At 47.1% G+C, this 20,802-nt stretch overlaps 1 protein-coding gene and 2 long non-coding RNA genes across 4 annotated transcripts in view; 2 read left to right on the top strand and 1 right to left on the bottom strand.

Moving 5' to 3' along the window:
* Positions 1-4,237, top strand: part of Ergic1 (endoplasmic reticulum-golgi intermediate compartment 1) — a 103,846-nt gene extending 99,609 nt beyond the window's left edge. The window contains exon 10 of the mRNA XM_052758931.1: positions 2,347-4,237. Coding sequence (XP_052614891.1) covers positions 2,347-2,454 — 108 coding nt within the window. The 3' untranslated portion in view covers positions 2,455-4,237. The remainder of the gene's footprint in view (positions 1-2,346) is intronic.
* A 6,198-nt stretch (positions 4,238-10,435) lies between these two features.
* Positions 10,436-14,559, top strand: LOC128121682 (uncharacterized). 2 transcript variants are annotated; one of them, XR_008222235.1, is made up of 3 exons: positions 10,436-10,722; positions 12,227-12,400; positions 14,252-14,559. It is a non-coding gene; the product is annotated as an uncharacterized LOC128121682 (long non-coding RNA). The 2 variants fall into 2 exon arrangements; XR_008222236.1 differs by lacking the exon at positions 14,252-14,559 and adding an exon at positions 13,297-13,416.
* Positions 14,560-15,551: 992 nt separating this feature from the next.
* Positions 15,552-20,689, bottom strand: LOC128121864 (uncharacterized). Its single transcript, XR_008222278.1, has 3 exons — positions 20,509-20,689; positions 20,274-20,335; positions 15,552-15,694 (listed from the first exon to the last, which is right to left on the bottom strand). It is a non-coding gene; the product is annotated as an uncharacterized LOC128121864 (long non-coding RNA).
* Between the last annotated feature and the right edge of the window lie 113 nt (positions 20,690-20,802).

Raw genomic sequence — 20,802 nt, 5'->3', positions numbered from 1 at the left:
CAAAATAATTTTATGATTGGGGTCACCACTGAGGTGGTATAGGAACTGTGTTTTAATGAGGAACTGTATTAAAGGGTCACAGAACTGGAAAGGTTGAGAACCACTGAGCTAGGCCAACAATGGCTGCTACCTACAGCAAGTCCAAGAGTCCAGTAGTTGTTCAGTCCACAAGGCTGGGTGTCTTAGGTGGTCTTCAGTATATGCCGGAATCCTGCCTAAAGAAGTAGATGTTAATGCCAGTGAAAGAATGGATTTGCCAGCAAGAGTGAGAGCAAGCAGGCAAAGAGCATTTCCTTCTTTCTTATCCTTTATTTAGACTTCCAGCAGAAGATGTGCTCTAGATGAAGGGTAATCTTCCCACCTCAAAAGATCCAGATTAAATGGGGTCTTCCCACTTCAAATTATTTAATTAGGAAAAAAGTCCCTTGCAGGTGTACCCAGCGCTTGGGCTTTTAATCAGTTCCAGATGCAGTCAAGTTGACAACCAAGAATAGCCATCACACCTATAGTGGGCCAAAGTCACCTCGCAGGAGGTCTGTATACCGTGAAGTGTGTCCTTCAGTTTACTGGACAGTGTACTAAGGGTGAGAAAAGTGGTTGTGGACAAGCCTTTGCACCACAGTCACGCTGGACAATCCTAAGTCAAACGATCCAAATCTGAGGGGACCCTGCGTCGTCAGACAGGGAAGCAAAGCCAAAAGGAGACGAGAGTGAAAACCCAGTGTAGACTGACCTCGTCAGCCTGGATCAGACTTCGGGGAGTCTGCTGCCCGGAGGTTCGTTGTCACCATATTTAAAACAGTACAATCTGAGGAAAAGTTTCCCAGGCAGCAATCATTCCCATTCCAGTGCAACAGTCTAGGGAGGGATAAGAGCCTGGGATAAGCACTCTATGGGATTTGAGTAAGGTCTCCCTCTATAGCAAAAGGTGGATGAGGTCTGCAGCCACTGATAGCAAAAAGGTCACCAGGTCATTAACAATATCCACTCCCAGCCTTCTGGATGGGAAACAGGTATTTTGTCTCCTCCATTGAGAAGAGGCCTCTGTGTGTTTAACATTCCTGGTTCCCTAGTATTTAGTGAGCAAAGGACCTTTGTGCCCCAACATAAATCAAAGGCTGTATGCTATTCATTTAGCTGGGAGCGTTTCTTGCTGAAGAAGCAGGAATCTGTCAAGTTAAGAGCAAAGACTCAGTCCAGGTGGTGGTGGTGGTGGTGGTACATACCTGTAATACCAGCACTTGGGAGACAGAGACGGGTAAATCAGAAGTTCAAGGTCATCCTCAGCTATATGAGTTAGCCTGGGCTACATGAGTCCCTATCTCAAAACAAAAGTGAGTAAATAAATAGCACAAGCGCTAACATTTTGAACCCCAGTTCAGCCAATTGCTGTGGCACCAGCCGAGTGATTTAGACCTCTGAGCTTTGGCTCCTTAGTTTGCCGTGGACTTAAAAAAAAGGCACTAACATCCTACGGTTCACCTGGAGACTCTTTGTGGTCTGTGCTGTGGCTGCGGAGCATTCTGACAGACGGACAGCCACATTGATCCCCCTACAGCCATCCTCAGCAGTGGTAATTTTCACCTCCAGGCGACATTGAGCAATGTTTGGTGACAATAGCACGGACACCCGCCAGTGCATGGGACAACCTGCTAGGATGAAGAACTGTCTGGACTCCAATGTCAGGAATGCCACTAGAAGCCTCTTTGGTGGTACTTTCTGTGGTTGTGACCTTGCTGTTTGGAGTTTGTTTGCTTACTTCCTGGCTGCCCAAGGAAGGCCAGCTCCAAAGAGTAGGAGTGTTTCCAATCCTAAGCATTCTGGCCATTTTTCCTAGTCAGTCACAGGCAGACACTGTGGATCTGTCAGACCCAGACTCCAGTCCCAGGTGACCTGCATATTATAAGACCTGGGGTTAGAGGCATCACATTTCAGACCCTCCATCATTTATCTGAAAATAGGATCATATGTAGTTGAGAAACCTAGAGTAGAGGTTAATACTACAGGCGCCAAGGTCAAGACAGACCTGAGTTTAAATCACAGGTGTTTACTTGGTGAACTTTGGGAAGTGACCCAGGCAAGGCTCACTTTCCTCATCTGTAAAATGGGCTAATAAATCCCTTGCTCATTCAGAGAGTTCATCTGGGAACTAAAGGAACCGATACAGGTGATAAGTGGTTTTCTTTGAGCCCTAAATACTGTTGGTGACAAGATGGCAAACAAAATGGGTATCATGGGCAATGTGTCCTCATGAGTGAGTTCACCCTCTTGTGATGCAGGAGAGGGCCAGCCTGGTGCCTCTTCGGCCCTGATCTCTGACACCCTCCCTTCTCTCCCCTCTTGCAGATCTGTGCCATCATTGGTGGGACCTTCACTGTTGCTGGCATTCTGGACTCCTGCATCTTCACAGCCTCGGAAGCGTGGAAGAAGATCCAGCTAGGCAAAATTCACTGACATCCTGCCCGGCCCAGCGACTGAGGACCAGGGACCCTGCTAGTCCACCTCCAGCGCCCTATCTCCTTCTGCCTTCTTTGGCCCAGTGTGTGTGGGAGGAGGGGGGTGGTGGTGATGGGTGGCACAGGGTTCCGCAGCTACCTCTTTCCCCGTGTTTTAGATAAATTTACACTGCCTGGAGTCTTGGTGTTCCTTTCCCTACAGAGCCCCAAGACCAGAGTGAGGCATGGAGAGGTACTCCAGGGATGCTAGTGCCCCCTCGTGGGAAGGCTGTAGTCTTTTCTCCGGTAGGGAACAGCCCAGAGTCCTCACAGGGCAGCTCTCAGCCAGGTTTTGACAATCTTTTAAGCCCCACCATTTGGACACACTAACAGCTCGATTTCTCCCCTAGCAGCCAACCTGAGCTCTCAGCCTTCAGACCAGGTTGCCCAAAGGTACTGCTGCCTGGCGCTTTCAACCTGGAATGGTACTTGGCAGGCAAGTCCCTAGACACGGTACTGTAGCTGGAACTTGCTTCTGCCCCATGGCTTCATGCCCAACCTAGAGCCCAGGTATTAGCCCTTGCTCCACCCCGGCCTTCTAGAAAGCAGATGCCTAATTGTTTGGCAGAATGGTGGAGACTCGGATTTGCCCACCAGTCCTGAGGCAGCTCACGGGTGCCCCTTCCTCTCATGTCTTTGCTCTTCTGAATCCCCACCAATGTGCCTCAGCCGCTGTGCTATGTGGCAATAGCATTTCTTGGTGACGGGGCTGGTTCCCACTGCGAAGTTTCCCCGACGTACACCGTTACATTCTGCAGTGCCAAGGGTTAGGGCCATGTGACTGGAAGGTTATCCTTGGAGGACCACATAAGGCACACAGTCTGTGCACATCTGTCCAATCCAGAAGCAGCCTTCCCTGCAAACCACCACTGATCTTGTCTCGACATCCACCTTTGGTCCCAAGGCCTTAGCTGGGGGAACGAAGCAGACCAGCTTCTTCTCTTTGCACCTCTACCTTGTAGACTCCCAAGGGTGCCCAGCATTTGGGACCCACTTGCCATTGAGATCCCCTATTAGCTGAGCACACACCAATTCGTTCCCAGCCCCTGGGGGGCTCCAGTGTCTCCTCCACTTCCCCCTGAGGTGGATCCCTCCCCTGTTGCCCTCTCATCCTCCTCTTTTTGCCCTAAAGGGAGGGGCAGTGGTCCAGGCATGAATTCCATGCGGAGAATTTTAGCTCTGCTCTCATGTCCAGAGAGCGAGCCGCGTGCCTGGGCTGCATTTATAAGAGACTGCTTGCATACTTTTGTAATGAAGGGGAGCCTCCAGCAGGAAGTTTTTTTTGTTTTGTTTTTCTAAAGTAATCTCTTATGGGTAGCTGGATTCTCTGCCATTTGTAATTTTTGCCTCTGAATTCCAATTTGAAAAAGTTCCCTTTTTGTATGAGTTGACTGTTGTTGTGTATGTAAACCGCCCCTGATTTATTTCTGGTATCTGGCCACTTGGATGGATTTCTTTTCTTTTTTTAAACGTTCTGTTCCCCAGTTACAGAAACCAGTCCCTTTGGTGTGTAAATCTGTCACCTGTGGAGGGTGGGGCAGGGTGGGACAGGGCGGGAAAATATGTGGCATGCATATGAGTTGAAATCCCACTTTTGTGAGGACACAGGGGATGTTGGTTTCCCATGAAAGAGACGCCTCTGGCCTGTTATTCTTGTAAAGGTATTCTCAGAGGGACATATGTTTTGATTCTTTCCCACTCACTGGGTTCAAATAGGTTATTAAAAGGCTGCTTTTCAGAAATATTGCTGTGGCTCTGCCTGGGTTGTGGCCGGATGGCCAAGAGGCTAGGGTGGGACTGAGAGTAAAATTTAATTCTACAGGACAGAGGTTTAAAATGCTAAAGACAAACAGGCAGTGATCCCAGCACTGGGGAGGCAGAGGCAGGTGGATCTCTGAGTTCAAGGCCAGCCTGGTCTACAGAACAAGTTCCAGGACAGCCATGACTATACAGAGAAACCCTGTCTCAAAAAATAAAATAAAATAAAATAAAATAAAATAAAATAAAATAAAATAAAATAAAATAAAATAAAAATAAACAAATAAAAAGAAGAGGAGGAGAAAAAGAAGAAGAAAATGCTGAAGAAAAGATCTGTTGAGTACCAAAAGAATCTTGCAGGATACAGAACAGTTACAAACCATTGACCTTCAATATTCTAGTTGGCTTTATCCCAACTAGATTGTGTCTGTAGAGGGTTATGGAAGCTTCTAGAAAGAGAGATTTTTAACTGTGGGCACCTTAGGAAGGGATCATCCTGGGAAGAAGGGATTTTGATGTTACTGAGGGCCCACAGGTCATGCAGACCATGCAAACTGGCAGTCCACTCACCCATAAGGCCCCTAGTTTTGCTATAGTGATAAAAACAAGAGTCATTTCCTGTTCTTTCTCAAGCACTAGTGTTACCAGAAATTTTGAGAGACCCACCTGGGGGTGCCCCATGTCTGGGAAGCAGAACACCAAGTGGACTGTCTTCCTCCATGGACTCCTGGTTACAGGATTAATAGATTGGCAGAGGTTTCTGAAGTTGACATGCAACATTGAGGGATAAGTTGCTATTCTTATGATTTCTCCTTTTTGATGATCTCTACCGAAATGTAGATGAGGGATGCAGAATAGACCCATCGAGAGCTGAATCATAGGCCATGGTGGAGGTGCATCACAAGGGGGAAATTTCAAGTGCTTGGGCAGTGCATGGCACATCACGGCGGAAGCCTGGGAAGAAGTGAAATGTAGCAATGGGGCTCAAAATAAGGAGGAACAGTTAGTTAGGTTTTATTCCTTCGTATCACAGTAAGGTGTTCTTATTTGCTAGAAACAATGGCGGGCCATTAGAGTTTTGAATCCCTTTTTAAGAAAAAACTTCAGGGATGGGGGGTATGGCTCAGCAGGTGAAGGAGCTTCCTGCCAAGCCCGATGACCTACACGATGGAAGGAGAATCAGCTCCCTCATGTATCACGGGACATCATACGTGAGTGTATACATACACAAGCGAATAGATGTAATTGAAAAAAAATATTTTAAGAGCCAGCAAGCTAGCTCAGTAGGTACCTGATGCCCTGTGTTCAATCCCAGAAAACATGTAAAGATAGAAGGAGACAACAGTCTTCACAGTTTGTCCTTTGGCTTCTACATGCATGCCATGGCACTTGATACCCACCCCACCCTCGCGCACACACACATAATAATAAATAAAATTTACATTATTTTAAAACTGGTTTGGGGGCTGGAGGTGTAGCTTTGTGTTAAAAGCCCTAGGCTTACTCCCCCAGCACCAAAACAACAATCAGAGAAGTCCGGTGTGTGCTTCTAGAAGGTTCATTATCTGAAGACACATATGGTAGTGTGCACATGTGAGGGGGACATTTGTAAAAGAACACTCTCTGAAGACCCTTGTCTCCCCACAGCTGTCTCCTGCCAGTGCTTTGCTGATGAGGTCATGCATTTTATTCTAACCCATCATTGGGAGGATTGGGCATTCTCAGCATGCCAGGAAGAAGCAGGCGTAATTGCATCCCAGTCACGCAACTAGCAGGTGGTCCAGTTGGAATTCCAACTCAGACCTGCCTGAGTACAGGGTTATGAAGAAACACGGGGGTCCGCCTCAGCCCCAAGATGATCAGAGCTGTGTCAAAAGGGAAAGCGGGAAATGGAGGAGGAGGATCGGGGCGGGAGAGTCTGCTGTGTTTCTCTTTCGTCTTTTGTTCCCTTTAAAGCAGTGATTCTCTCCTTTCCTAACGCTGCGACCCTGTAATACAGTTCCTCATATTGTGCTGACCCCAACCATGAAGTTATTTTCATTGCTACTTCTTAACTGTAATTTTTCTACTGTTAGGAATCATAATGTAAATTTTTTTAATTTATTTTTTATTTTTTTATTATTTATTTAGTTAGTTAGTTAGTTTTTTTGAGACAGGGTTTCTCTGTGTAGCTTTGGTGCCTGTCCTGGATCTCACTTTGTACACCAGGCTAGCCTTGAACTCACAGAGAGCTGCCTGGCTCTGCCTCCCAAGTGCTGGGATTACAGGCATGTGCCACCACCGCCTGGCTCTGTAAATATTTTTGAGAGAGAGAAATTTGCCAAAGGGGTCATGACCTACAGGTTGAGAACCACTGCTTTATATCAACCTGTGAGAGACTGAGATTATAACAGTTAAAGTGCTCCACAATCTCCCATCATGCTCTGTACATGGCTTCATGTAGGTGCCAAATAAATCAATAAGTGAATGAACATTTGAGGAAATGTGTGGGGAATGACTTCAATGTGCAGAAGAGTGAACAAAGGAGCCAGTGAGTGAATGAATGGACTAACTTCCATGATTGCTATGAATACGACCTCTGACCCTTTCTGGGCACAGTCATGCTGGCACCTGCCCCTGTGTTTTCATTGAAAGTGATGGACAGACACTGGGCATGGTGGCACACACCGTTAATCACAGTACTCGTTTGAGGTCACTGATGACCCTTTCCCAAACCCTTGCAACCCAGACACAGTGGCAATGGATGGCATTGAAGTCACTATGGTCTCTACATCTCTAACTGCAGTAGCATACTTTGCCAAAGTGGAGCCTTTCTCCAAAAATCTCCAACACTGATTGCAGGGGCCTCTGGAATAAAGTCCTGAACAGAACCCTGCAATAGCCAAAGGTCCAGTAATACCCGTGTTGGACTCCCATAACCAACTCTAATAAGCTAGGAATGTGCACAGGATCAGCCTGAAGGAGGCTTTCGGCATTGGGCAAGACATTCTTTCTGCATCTCAAGAGTCTCCATCTGTTAAGTGAACGTTGCAACCTCATAGCCAGCATCTAGCACAAAGTAGGTGTTCAGCAAATGTACAGTGAATGGATGAGTGGGAGGGCTAGAGATGATGAATGAATAATACTTTACACAGAATAAGCTTCTTCGGTCTTCTAACTCGAAAACAGCGGAAGCTGGAAGCCTTTTTCTTCCCTCCTCGCCAACTGCTACAGTGCTCAGGGAGGGGCCTTCACAGGGCAGGTGCTTCCTTCTCAGACTATGGCACAGCCAGGGCCAAGACTTCATGCTCAGAGGATGAGCAGCGTGTCTTAATCCGACTAACCTGCAGGTGGCGCCCGCGCTACCAGCAATCTTCCAACAGAGGTGGAGCCAAGCTCGTTACTTGGCCGAGGAAGGGCCAGTCTAGGACTCGGAGGTGCGTCGGGGGGTGGGGGGGGGGTGGGGGGGGCGACCACGGACTCTCACGATGGTGAGCTGGATCTTTCCCAAAGCTCTCTCAAGCAGTTAAAAAAGCAAAGGAAGCACACTTCACACTCTCGCCAGCGTGTTGCATCGCTCATGTTTTCATCACACAGAAAGCTGACAGTTTGCATCATTGAGATTAATTTTAGGACTCTTGTGAGCTCTATATAGCTAAGTGTTAGACGGCAAAGATACAGCTCAATATTAGAGTGCCAGTCCCCAGCATGAAAAGTCTAAATGTGAAGATTAGAGCAAATGCAAAGGCTGTCTTTGGATTATTCTGAGGGAGCTCCACACACCTGCTCTTTTTAGGAAGACTGATACCTGCTTTGTGCCAGGCACTGTTCTGAACACTAGAGGAAACCCATTGAATTCTGGCATTCTTGTTCTACAGAACAGAAAATTAAGACTATAAAGCAGGCAGTTCCCAGATCCAGCATGAAAGACACACTTGGGACCAGCTATGACTTTATGAGTGTGTGTGTGTGTGTGTGTGTGTGAAAACAAACAAACAAAACAACAACATTGCTACTCAAAAACCTTTGGAAGGTGAGAGAATGCTTTTTTAAAAGTTCAGATTTGAGGGACAGGGAGTGTAAGTCAGTGTAGAGTGTGTGTTTAATGTGTTGAGTTACTGGACTCAATCCCCAGCACCAACAAATTAAATTCTAGTTTAATTTAAATCAATTCAGATATAACTCTGACCTTCCACCATGTGGGCTTTTTGTGTGTTTGTTTTGTTTTTGTTTTTTTGAGACAGGGTTTCTCTGTGTAGCCCTGGCTGTCCTGGAACTCTATGTAACTAGGCTGACCTCGAACTCACAGAGATCCGCCTGCCTCTGCCTCTCAAGTGTTGGGATTAAAGGTGTTCACCACCACCGCCCAGCCCATCATGTGATTTTTTAAAAATTTTTTAATTTATTTATATTTTTTATGTTTGAGTGGCTCTACGCATAAGTCTGCATGCCAGAAGAGGGCATCAGATCCCACTGTAGATGGTTGTGAGCCACCTATGTGGGTTCTGGGAATTGAACTCAGGACCTCTGGAAGAGCAGCCAGTGCTCTTAACCTCTGAGCCACCTCTCCAGCCCCCACCACATGTTTTTATAGAATTGTAGTAGGGCCCAAAATCGTGCATTTTGAGCTTACTAATTCTGAAGAAGCCAGTCAGATGGCTTTTTGAATGGTGTGTCATGATGTTTAAAGAATGTGGACAATGTACAATCAGTCTGCCATATGGGCAGAGTTCACACAAATTGAACCAGACACAGGCGGAAAATATTTAGACAAAAAAAAATTGTTCATCTGTATTGAACATGTACAGATTTTTCTTTTCATTTCCTAAGCAATACAGTATAAGAATTCATATAGCCTTTACATTGTACTAGATGTTGTATCTAGACACGATTAAGTTGCAGGAGGACATGCATGGGTTATATCAAGCATTATGATGGAATGGACTTGAATATCCATGGACAGAGGTGCTGTAACCAGGATGCTGAGAACAACTGTGCAGTACATACCCATGTGACTTCTGTTAGAATTCCTAGCCACTCCCACAGCACATGGCGACATAGCTGTAAGCCCATATGCACATGTGGGGGGGGAGGGGGGAACGGGACCTATAAAAGCGGGATCCACCTATTCCTTCTCTCTTTTCCTCCACGCTCATTCCATAGGCCTATGCACATCTTTTCTATTCTCTTCCCTTAATAAAGTCTTATAGTGGGTTTTGTTGTGCCTTGTGGCTTCTCTCACATGGTAAACAGCGCCGCTTAATGAAAAACTTCTACAGACTCCTTTGTTGAGGGCAATGGGGGTGAGGGTGGCGTGTTTGAGAATGGTGAGAAACTAAAGGAATTGGGACTGCATATGGCTCAGTGATAGAAGTGTTATTGGAAAATAGGGAGTGGGTTTTAGTCTTACTGATAAAAAATAATTTTTTAAAAAAATGGACTCAGAATGAAGTTTTGAGAACCATCTCATGGGAATTTTAGAGAAACTAACAGGGCAGGCAAACTGTAAATCTTGACTGTTACCAGGAGGAAAAAGATAGAATCCAAGAAAGAGTCCAAGAATATAGACAGGCTGGGCAGTGGAGGCCTGAAGCAGCTTGTGGGGTATTGAGGGGAGGGGGTGAAGAACTGTCATGGCAAGCAAGGTCGGCATTTTAGCGGGCAAACCTCAAGGAGGGGCAATTTGTGGTGCTTCCCTTCCTTAAAATTAGTGTGTTACGAAGGAAACGAGATCTGGCAGGCCGAGCTGATCTGAAGGGAAAGCCCACCCTCAGTGGCCTCCGAGTCGGCTAATGCCTGTCTACCCAAAAGAACAGGTCCTGACTGTTTGTTTTGTTTTTGAGAGAGGGTCTCATATAGTCTAAGCTAGCTTTGAACTTTTGATCCCCTGGGCTCCTCCTCTCCAGTACTGGAATGACAGGAATGAGACACCAGGCCAGGCTAGAAAAGGTCCTAAAAGCCTGGATTCGGTCCCCAGTACAAAACCGGAAACTGAAGCCAGAGAGGCGTCGATGAGTTTCTGTTGCAGGCCCTACAAAGCGTTCCCACCTCTTAGGCCCTAAGACTTAGGGGTTCCAGCCTGCTTCCCTGCCCGCTCTACTACTGGGCGGGACCAACGCCGAGACCCGACTCCAGCCGCAGGGGGCGCTGTCCGGCTTTCCTGCAGCAGGAAGCGGAGACTCGCATGCCTTCTGCGACTGCAACTGTCATATCCGGCCCTGCGCGCACTGCACCGGAGCCGGAACTGGCCAGAGAGTGGTTTTTCCCACGACCCCTTCTTGGATAGAGACCTGGCTCTTTCCTGCGTCCTGTGCTCTTAACAGGCGATCACCGGGAAGTTCCACCTCTTGGTGACCTCGGACCGCAGCATAAGCCACTTCAATGTCCCCTCTCACGTGCTCCGGAAGACCATGTCTTCCCGGCTGTCCAAGGACTGCGACAGAAGTACAACGTCCGCTCCGTGCCCGCCCGCAAGGACAATGAGATCCAGGTACATCCAGGAGTCCTCGGGTTCTAGTTACCCAGGGGCATATGGCTCAGTTACCCCCTTAGCATGAAATCCCGGAAAAGTCACGTACCCTAAGACCTCAGCAAGGCCACTTCAGTGCATTCGGTTCCTCGATAATAGTAATAATATGCCGAGATTGCAAACATCTGCTTTCTCAATTTAGCCCACTGACCTGTAGTTTGCCAAGTATAGCTAGCCCATGATGGCTCCTTGAGCCAGTCTTTGAAGGAGAAAGTGCTACAGTATCTCATGAGTTTAGCAGACTTGGTGGACAGCAATCTGAGGGAGTCGACCATATAACGATGCTAGGTGCGACAGGGAAAATGAGTTGGTAGCAGCAAGTCAGAGGTGCAAAACCATCAAAGACCATGTGTTCCCAGTGACTGGAGCATAGGGTGTGACGGGGCTGTGGGGGATGAAATTGGAAATTAGGTTGGTTGCTGGAAGGAGTACTATGCACTTAGCAGGCATTCGTTGTTCTGAACATTAGCTGTGAACAGGACGGAGGAAGCCTGGACTACATAGTGAGACTTGTGTGGTGCCCCCCTCCCCAAAAAAAGTTGCCTACAACTGTGCTCCCATTCACTTGTGGATGGCCTCCAGTCTCACCCCTGCGGCCTTGTAAAATCTGCTTTGAGCTGAGAGCGCCTCTGTGGCCCAGTACAGTGGCCACATTTATTAACAGGTGGCACCACCATAGTTGAGTTCATGCTTGCAGTGGCTTGCAACTTCCCAGACTCCTCTTCTGGTTGTTTTCCCCCCCCTCTGATCCCTACCTAACTCCTGGAGTTCATCAAGGCCTGGGTCTGGTCTAACATTCCTCCTGTTTAGTATTCTCTCCAAGCTTTCAGTGTGTGCTCTGTGATAGCAACTCCCCACTTTTTGAAATTAATTTGAGACAGGATGTCACTATTTAGCTAAGGCTGGGGTTTGTTGTTGTTGGTTAATTGTGGTGGTAGAGAGCAAACCAGGGGCCTTAAACCTGCTAGGCAAGCATTCTGCTACTGAGACACAAGCTCAGACCCCTAGAGCGGTCTTGATCCTAACACTCCCACTGCTTCTAAAATCTGATTTTCCTCTCAGCTTCTGTATGTCAGTTAGTGACATATCTCACCAGATGTCCTGTGACTTTCCTTAGTGACCCTGGTAGTCCTCACGGAGTAGGGTCATAATCCCAGCGCCCGTCGTCCTCTTGTGACAAAAGCCGTTTGTGTCAGTTGAGTCACTGCTCCTGTCTCCTTTCCTGATCAGCGATGACATTTGCGTATTTACTTGTGAGCTGCTTATTGCCCCTCACACTTAAGGTCCATGAACCAGAGAGCTGTCCTGCTTGTTGCCGGGTCTCTTGGTCCAGAGCCTGGCTCCTAGCAGGGCTCAGTTAATACTTGTTGACTAGGGAAAAAAATCTATGAACTAGATGAATAGGATAGGTAGGATAAAGAGTTTTAAAAAGTACATATGAGGTGTGAATTGTGTTTTCTTTTAGACATGAAGAAACTGAAACTCAAGTTAAATGATACAGAGCATGGAGTGGAGGATGACCTTGATTCCTGAGTGCTGGAATTACAGGCAGGTGCTACTGTGCTAGACCTATGTATGCAGTACCAGGCCTGTGCATACTAAGCCCGTCCTCCGCCACTGACTCCACTCCCCGCCACGGGTTAGTTTTGTGTTTGTGGTGCTAGGTTTGAACCCAGGGCCTTGTACACTCTAGGCAAGTGCTCTTGCATCCCCAGGCCCACAATGTAGCTTTAAAATTGAGGGTTTCAAATGGTTGCATGATAGTCTTTGGAAATTTTCTTTTCTTTTCTTTTTGTTTTTCGAGGCAGGGTTTCTCTGTGTAGATAGACCTGGCTGTCCTGGAACTCGCTCTGTAGAGCTGGCCTCATACTCAGAGATCCTCCTGCCTCTGCCTCCCAAATGATGGGATTAAAGGCATGCATGCGCTGCTGCTGCTGCTGCTGCTGCTTCTGCCGCCACTGCCGCCACTGCCGCCACCACCACTACCACCGACCAGCTATAAAATTTTCTTGACACCATTTTCTGTCAGGTGTTGAAAGCTAGAATGTGGCTTGGTGGTAGAACTTGCCTAATGTGCAAAACCCTGGCTTCTGTCTTCATTTAGAGAATGACTATTCATATAGAGAACTCCTACTTTTGAAAACGTTTACTTATTTATTTATTCATGTTATGTGCCACAGTGCATTTGTGGAGGTCAAAGGACCACTTGTGGGAGTTCTCTCTACTGTGTGGGACCCAGTGATCGAACTCATGTCCTCAGGCTTGGTGGCAATGGTCTTTACTTGGTGAGCCATCTTGCCTGCCCTATATTTGTTAATCTCAAGACTACTTCTATAATGACTATCCCTGGCTGAGGAAGATTTTCCTTCTTCCTTAAGTAAATAAATAAAGGTGAAGATTCTCTACACAACGAACCATAAGACAGTTATATAGCACAAAAATAGCCAGCTCTGACTTCCAAGTCTGTTTTTGTTCAGAAGTTTGTAACAGCCCATGTGTTCCTGACAGCTTCCTCCATGTGCTGTGCTGTCCTAGGTGGTTTGAGGACACTACAAAGGTCAGCAGGTCAGCAAGACAGTCCAAGTGTACAGAACTCAGTCTGTCAGCTACATCAAGCAGGGACAGCATGAGATGACTAACAGCACAACTGTCTACATGAGCATCCACCCCAGCAAGGCAGGGTTCCCTGGCTGAGCGTTGGCCTGTCCGGACTGTCTGTGTAGGTGGGAGTGGTTGAGGCCTAGAGGTAGGCCAGGCAGGCTTAGTGGCCTCAACAAGAGTCTAGAGCACTGGCTCTCAACCTGTGGGTCGCAACAGGGTCCTAAAGCAGATAGCCTGCATATCAGATATTTACATTATGATTCATAACAGTACCAAAATTACAGTTATGAAGTAGCAATGAAAATAATCTTATGGTTGGGAGTCACCACAACATGAGGAACTGTATTAAAGGGTCACCGCATTAGGGAGGTTGAGAACCACTGGCTCTTCTGTGTTGCCCTTCTTCATGATGTATCCCCAAGCTGGTGGCAAGAGGGCTCAGGCATTCTAAGCATCACAAGTCCGTTAGAAAAAGTCCTGAGAGAAAAGGGCAAAGCTCTCTTCCTGGGCATCTTCACCCAGGTAAGATGTGCTGTTCACCTTTGAGCTCTGATTTTACACTGCTGGAGGAGTTTTCTTCTCTGAGTTTCAGATCCATAAACCCGAGTGGTTAGTTAGGGTCCTGTCTTCATAGTTCCTGCATTATTACCCAGGAGCTGGTGAGAATCCAGATTTTTTCTAAGCAGTATATATTGCCAGCCAGGGATGTAAGAACAATTTTCAGCCATAACCAACATATGACTGAACTGCATAGATGGTCTTGTGGGAATCTCTGGGAATCTGAGGTCCTGAGGTTGGCTGGCAGGAGGAACCTAACGGAGGCTCTACTGTCGGGGGTTATGGAGATTATAAATTCCTTCCATTAAAACTCTGTTTTGTCTCTTAACAGGTGGTTATCGCCAGGCTGGAACCAGACAAAGACAGGGAAAAAATTCTCGAATGCAAAGCCAAGTCTCGGCAACTTGGGACAGAGAAAGGCCAGTGCAGGGAGCTCACTGAGGATACAGGGGTGAAACCGGCTGTCAGGCAGCCAGGGCTGACTGCAGAGGCCTGTCTGGTGTCTCTTCAAACTTTTCAAAGTGTGTCTGATGTGTTTCATTGTCCACCTGTTTTGCTACTGACCTGTCACTCTTGTAAATCTCCTTCTGCAGTTTTGATAATTTATGAATAAAAATTGGAACTGTTTTCTAATGTCAAGTGGCATTTGCATTATTTTATAAATGAAAGCCTTCTCATCCACCCCTGTCAGTCTCTCAGATGTTTATAGGTGGAACAGTACAGTAGCTTGTGGTAGGCCTTGCTCTTTGTGCCTGTGGAGGGAGAAGGGCGGGGCTCTGGTTTCTGAGGCAGGGGGTTGTCTGATTGGTTTCAGGATACCAACTGGCACCCTCAGAGCCCACTGGGCTCACACTGCTGTTCGCCTGCACACCAGGCCTGATAGGTGGTCCTCAGGCTTCCTCACTGCTATTCCCCAGATCCCTTCTTCCCGCCCCCCCCCCCCTTTTTTTTTCAAGACAGGGTTTCTCTGTGTAATCCTTGGCTGCCCTGGAACTCACTCTGTAGACCAGGCTGGCCTCAGACTCACAGAGATCCGCCTGCCTCTGCCTCCTGAGTGCTGGGATTAAAGCTGTGCGCCACCACCACTCAGCTCCTAGATCCCTTCTTAACCAGATGAACCAGGTCTCTTGCAGCTCCTTGCCCAGGCTCCTTTTTCCAAGGCCTAGTATGTTTTCTAATTGAAGTGTTCCTCCACTGGAGCTAACTCGGGAACTAGCAACCTGTGCTGAGATTTGACTCTGAGTTTGTTTGTCCTTGTATTTTTGGTTTTAACCCAATTCTAGCATTTTCGATGTGAAAGTCCCATGAATGCCTGTTAGACCTGGTTGCCTGGCATCCTCATTTCCCTCCTGCACGGGCTTGAACTGCCCGCTGCCTTTACTTGTCTGGCTCCCACTGGCATGTGGGTTTTAGACTCCATTAAACTTCAAGATTGATTCAGGCTGGAATACTTGCCACCCCTGGGAAATCAGCCTTTGGTTAGAATGAATTAAACAGCCTGTTTTCCTTTGCATGCTGAAATAGAACACAGGGCCGTGCATATGTCAGAAACATGCTGTACCACCCAACTCCACTCCCTGCTCATTCTCCCTATATGAAAAGCTACAACAAAAACCAAAAGCAAGAACTGTTCTTTCTTGTTTTAATTTTTCATCCATTACTGTCATTTTTAGGTAAGACCTCACTATGTAACCCAAGCTGGCTGGCCTTGAAGTCATGTTCCTCTTGCCTCCAGAACGTCAGGATCATAGGCAGGCAGTGCCCATCTTCAAGGCTGTGAAAATTAAAGTATCAGGTCACCAACCCTGCCTGACTGTAGGCGTCACATGCTTGTTTCTGTTAGTTTCCATCCTCGTGCTCCCATTCCTGGGTGTGATGTGTGTGTTTCACATCAACTTCAGTAATTCTTAAAAACACGCAAACTTGATTTGTATCTGTAGAATACATACCCAGTTCACAGAGTGGTTGCCGACCACATCAGAGGTGTAACCTGCTAAGTGGAGTCAAGTGACTATAATGAGTAGCTTACTAGGAAGTTCTGTGTGGGGGGGTTTTGTTATTTTGAGTATTTTGAGATTTGTCTATGTTAGTACAGGTGTTTTGCCTGCAAATCTGTGCACCATGTTCATGCAGGGCCTAAGGCCAGAAGAGGACAGCACAAAACCTAAAAGGGTTGTGAGCCACTGTGTGTGCTGAGAATCAAACTGGAGTCCCCTGGAAGAGCAGCCAGTGCTCTTCACTGCTGAGCCAGCTCTCCAGCCTCAGGTTGACATTGTCTATCAAAGTTTGTCTTCATTCTCAATCAGCTCAAGTTCAGAGTCCAGAGGTTGAGTGAAAGTTAGATGTCATATAGACTAAGTTTACAGCTGTGCAGCAGTTCTCTAGAGGAACAGAACCTATAGAATGAATATATACGAACAGGGCATTTATTAGATCGCTTACACAGTATGGCCTGGGTTCATCCCAGACAGTGGCTGTCTTCACACCGCAGAAGCAAAGAACCCAGTAGCTGCTCAGTGCACAAGCTTCTCCCTTGGATCTCATATCTGGATTGCCACCCAAGGGTTCCACCCTCTTTTATGCTGGGTCTTCCCTCTTTGAATGACCTGATCAAGAAAAGCCCTCCCTGGTGTGTCCAACTGTCTTCCAGCTAATTCCAGATTCAGGCAGGCTGACAGCCAACATGAACCATCACACACAGCCTGCAAACAGAGGAAGCAACGGTGTTCATAGCTGTGGCTGCTGAGGGTATGGTGGCTGGAGTGTAACACGAGGCTGTGTTCCCCCATCACAGATTCATACACACAAGCACACGGAACCCAGCCTATTCCATATTCCTGGCCAGATGTGGTTTCTGGCCGGAAGATACACTGAAGCCGGGACAGGATTCAGCTCCTCAATGGGCATGCACCTGCAGCTGATCCCAACTGGGTCTCAAAGGGCATTATGGCTTTGTCTTAGTGTTTATTGCTGTGAAGAGTCACCATGACCATGTCATCTCCTATAAAAGAAAACATTTAATTGGGGCTTGCTTACAGTGTCAGAGGTTTAGTCCATTATCATCATGGCAGGAAGCATGGCAGAATGCAAGCAGGCATGGTGCTAGATGGGTAGCTGGGAGTTCTAAATCAGATCCACAGGCAACAGGAAGGGTGAAAGACACTGGACCTGGCTTGGGCTTCTGAAACCTCAAAGCCCACCTCCAGTGACATTACTCCAACAAGGTCACACCTCCTAATCCTTTCAAATAGTGCCAGTCCCCTGGTAACTAAGCATTCAAATATATGAGGCCATGGAGGCCATTCTTATCAAACCACCACAGCTTCCTGGGAGGCCCGTGGGCTAACTTCTTAGTGTGATTTGTGGCCTTTGGCTATATGCCAAAACTTGTGCTGAGAAGCACAGGAGTGAGGTGGAAAAACCACAATCTACAGTTGCTGCCAAGGGATGCAGGAGCAACCTTGATGCAGGCAGGACAGACATGCAGGACTCTTGGGCTTCACTGTTAAAAAAAAAAAAAAAACACCTTAAAAAGAAAGCAGAAGGGAGGGTGGAGAGTTAGCTCAGCAGTTATGAGCACTTGAGGCTCTTGCAGAGGACCCTGTCTCCACATCAGTTATGATGATCTCTGGCCTCTGCAGAGGTACACATAAATATCACACAGGTACATATACATACATATACATACACATACATTTTTTAAGAAGGCTTTAAAAAATTATTTTAAAAAAGAAAACAGGCCAGGTGATGGTGACCCACGCCTTTAATCCCAGCACTCTGGAGGCAGAGGCAGGCAGATCTCTGTGAGTTTGAGGCCAGCCTGGTCTGCAGAGCCAGTTCCAAGACATCCAGGGCCACATACAGAAACCCTGTCTCAAAACAAACAAAGAAACCCAAAATGTGTGATCTTGAAGAGACTGGAGACTAACACCCCCTTCAGGCCTCAATGTGGTCTGCCTTTGGGGGCAGATGTAGACAAGGGCCACTTGTACTTTGGTTTTGTGGCTTATCTCTTATGTTGTCTTTTGGACATGTTTTGTTAGCCTGTTTTCACCCCCATTTTATTAGATTCGTACTTAAAATACGAAACTTCATGACTAAAATACCCATCACATAGGGAAGGGACTGGAGGGAGGGCTCAACTGTTAAGAGCATCTGCTCCTCTTACAGAGGGCCCAGGTTTGGTTCCCAGCAACCCCCATAGCAGCTCACAACTATCCATAACCCCAGTTCCAGGGTATCCAATATCCTCTTCTGACTTGCAAGGGCATCAGGCACACATGTGTTGCACAGACATACATAAAGGCAAAGCACACATATACATACAATATGTTGTTTTGTTTTGTTTTTTGAGACAGGGTTTCTCTGTGTAGCCCTGGCTGTCCTAGAACTCACTTCGTAGACCAGGCTGGCCTAGAACATCTGATTGCCTCTGCCTCTGGATTGCTGGGATTAAAGGTGTACGCTACCACTGCCCAGCCAAGCAGACTGTTTTAACAATGTACATTCAGTGCAATATTAGCCTTAAAATAGAGCTGTTTATATTCCCAGCATCCAGGAGCTGGAGACAAGAAAATCACAAGTTGAGGCAGTTCTAGGGCAGCCTAGCTTACATAATTAAATCCCGCTCCCCCCTCCTCTCTTACGCACACACATAAACCTTGAAGATATTATGTTTAGTGAAATAAGCCCACTGTGAACTGCTGTGTGAACCTCTTTTAGGAGGTTCCTACCACAGCCAAACACGCTGAGACAGAAAGTAAAACAGTCGTTGCCAGGTGAGAGGGCTGGTGGGAGGCTGTTCTTTAACACACATGAGAAACATCTAGAGAGCACAGGGCACTTGCCTGTAATCCTACCACTTGAGAGGCCACGGCAGGGGGATCACCAGAGCGAGTCTATCCTGGGCTCTAGTATGAGTCCTAGAGATCGTTTGACAACAATGTAAACAGTTGCTTCAAAAGGGTCTTAGGATACTCTGTATGTATCACAGCAGATTTTAAGAAAACAAAAAGTAATATGTGAGGGAGGCAGGAAATAGCTGCCTTCTCTCCTCTGGTTCTGGTGCTCTCACCCTCTCTTGTCTGTTTGGTTCAGCTGCACAGTGGTTCTGTGGGCAGTCTGTGTCTAGTACACACATGGTTATGTCTAATACACTCCCAGGAACAGCAAGCAGCGAACAGCGCCTGTTCTCCAGAAGCAACTTGTAGGCATGTCCAAACTTACGACATTGCAATGTGACATTGTCATTGTCATCTAAAGGTCACACCTGAGACTCACATAATTAGTAAACCCCTTCCCCCCAAAACCCAACAACAACAACAAAAATCTAGTAAGGTTTTAGTGTTGGGCCACATTTCATAGCTGTCCTTAGGTGCAGGCCGGACACTCGGAAAGGTTTGAACAAGGTCCTACACAGACACAGACGTGCGAACAGTAGGAAATGGGCCTTGGCAGTGCTTTGCCTGGGACTTAAAAAAAATCATAATTTCTGCTGAGCTACATTATGCAGGAAAGCAGTATCAGCACAAAGCATATCAAACGATTCAAAATAAATGCTTCCTCCTTAAACAAAGAAGCAAAATACCTAGTGTGAAATTCTCAAAGAATAAATTGTTTTGTTTCTAAGAAGGCCAACTAGTTTTAACTGCCAAGTATGCTAGACAGGTAAAGTCTTAAAAATCATGTGAAGAGCTGGTACAGCTGTTGAAGATTCCAGCTGATTCAGGAATCTATTCTACTTGATGAAGAAATGAGGGGAAGTGGCTGTTGCCAGGAACCTGGTCACAGCCCGGCACACTGGAGTCAGCTGACAGGTCTCCTTCCCATCTTGTTCTGTCTGTGAGCGTCTTCAAAATCAACCTCAGCTCAACATGGCAGTTCACCTGCAATCCCAGCACTTGGGAGGCAGAAGCAGGAGGATTTTGACCTGGATGCCAGCCTGTTCCACATAACAAGACCCTGACCTAATGAAAAAAGAAAAAAAAAACAAAGCAACCGTCCAAGAATTGTTTCCCTCCTTTGTACCTAAGACAGTACATAGCATGATGAGGCCACAATGCTGGCAAGCGCAGCTTTAATATTTCATGCTAATTCCTACTCTTCTTGAAGCTGTTGTGACAACAGGCAGGAATGCAAAGTAGGACCTGGTCATCCTCAGCTGTCAGTCTGTCCTGGGGCCTATTTGCAGGTCCATCTGCTTCCCAGGATGTGACCTCTCAGAGGGCTGTCTGATATACTTCTGTAACTCAGACCCTAGCATACTGTACAAGACATAGAGTAGCGCTAACAGTCAAGAGCCTGTGCCTTGAAAAGTCATCGTCAGAGGTTGAATCCTGATCCTTCCCACTTACTATGTGACTGTGGTCAAATTCTTCACCTGCAGCAGGGATGACAATTCCGAGCAGTTCATGGACTATAGAAGAATGCAAAGCTTACAGTCAGAGCCAGCCACCCAGGACTCTGGAACTATAGTTAAGCTCTTTACGTCTGCGCGTAAAATACAGCTAAAACTGTAAAAAACACATCGCCGAAATGGGTCTAAATTCTTGCCAGAAAACTTTGATCCCCTGGTGACTGGCACCTCACCTCTGACAAGCTTCAAGACGCTGCAGCCGCCGGGCGGTGGTGGCGGGCGCGCGCCTTTAATCCCAGCACTCGGGAGGCAGAGCCAGGCGGATCTCTGTGAGTTCGAGGCCAGCCTGGGCTACCAAGTGAGTTCCAGGAAAGGCGCAAAGCTACACAGAGAAACCCTGTCTCGAAAAACCAAAAAAAAAAAAAAAAAAAGAAGCTGCAGCCTTGAGACAGGCTAGGTGAGGGCGGGGCTCCGGTCCAAGGGGCGGAGTCCGACGGGCGAGTCACGCTGAGCGCAAGGGGCGGGGC

This window comes from Peromyscus californicus, unplaced genomic scaffold (genome assembly GCF_007827085.1).
Source record: "Peromyscus californicus insignis strain IS unplaced genomic scaffold, ASM782708v3 Scaffold_3__1_contigs__length_106647218, whole genome shotgun sequence".
NCBI lineage: Eukaryota > Metazoa > Chordata > Mammalia > Rodentia > Cricetidae > Peromyscus > Peromyscus californicus.
The sequence above is the reverse complement of the archived record's forward strand: the minus strand, read 5'-3'. Positions and strand labels throughout refer to the sequence as shown.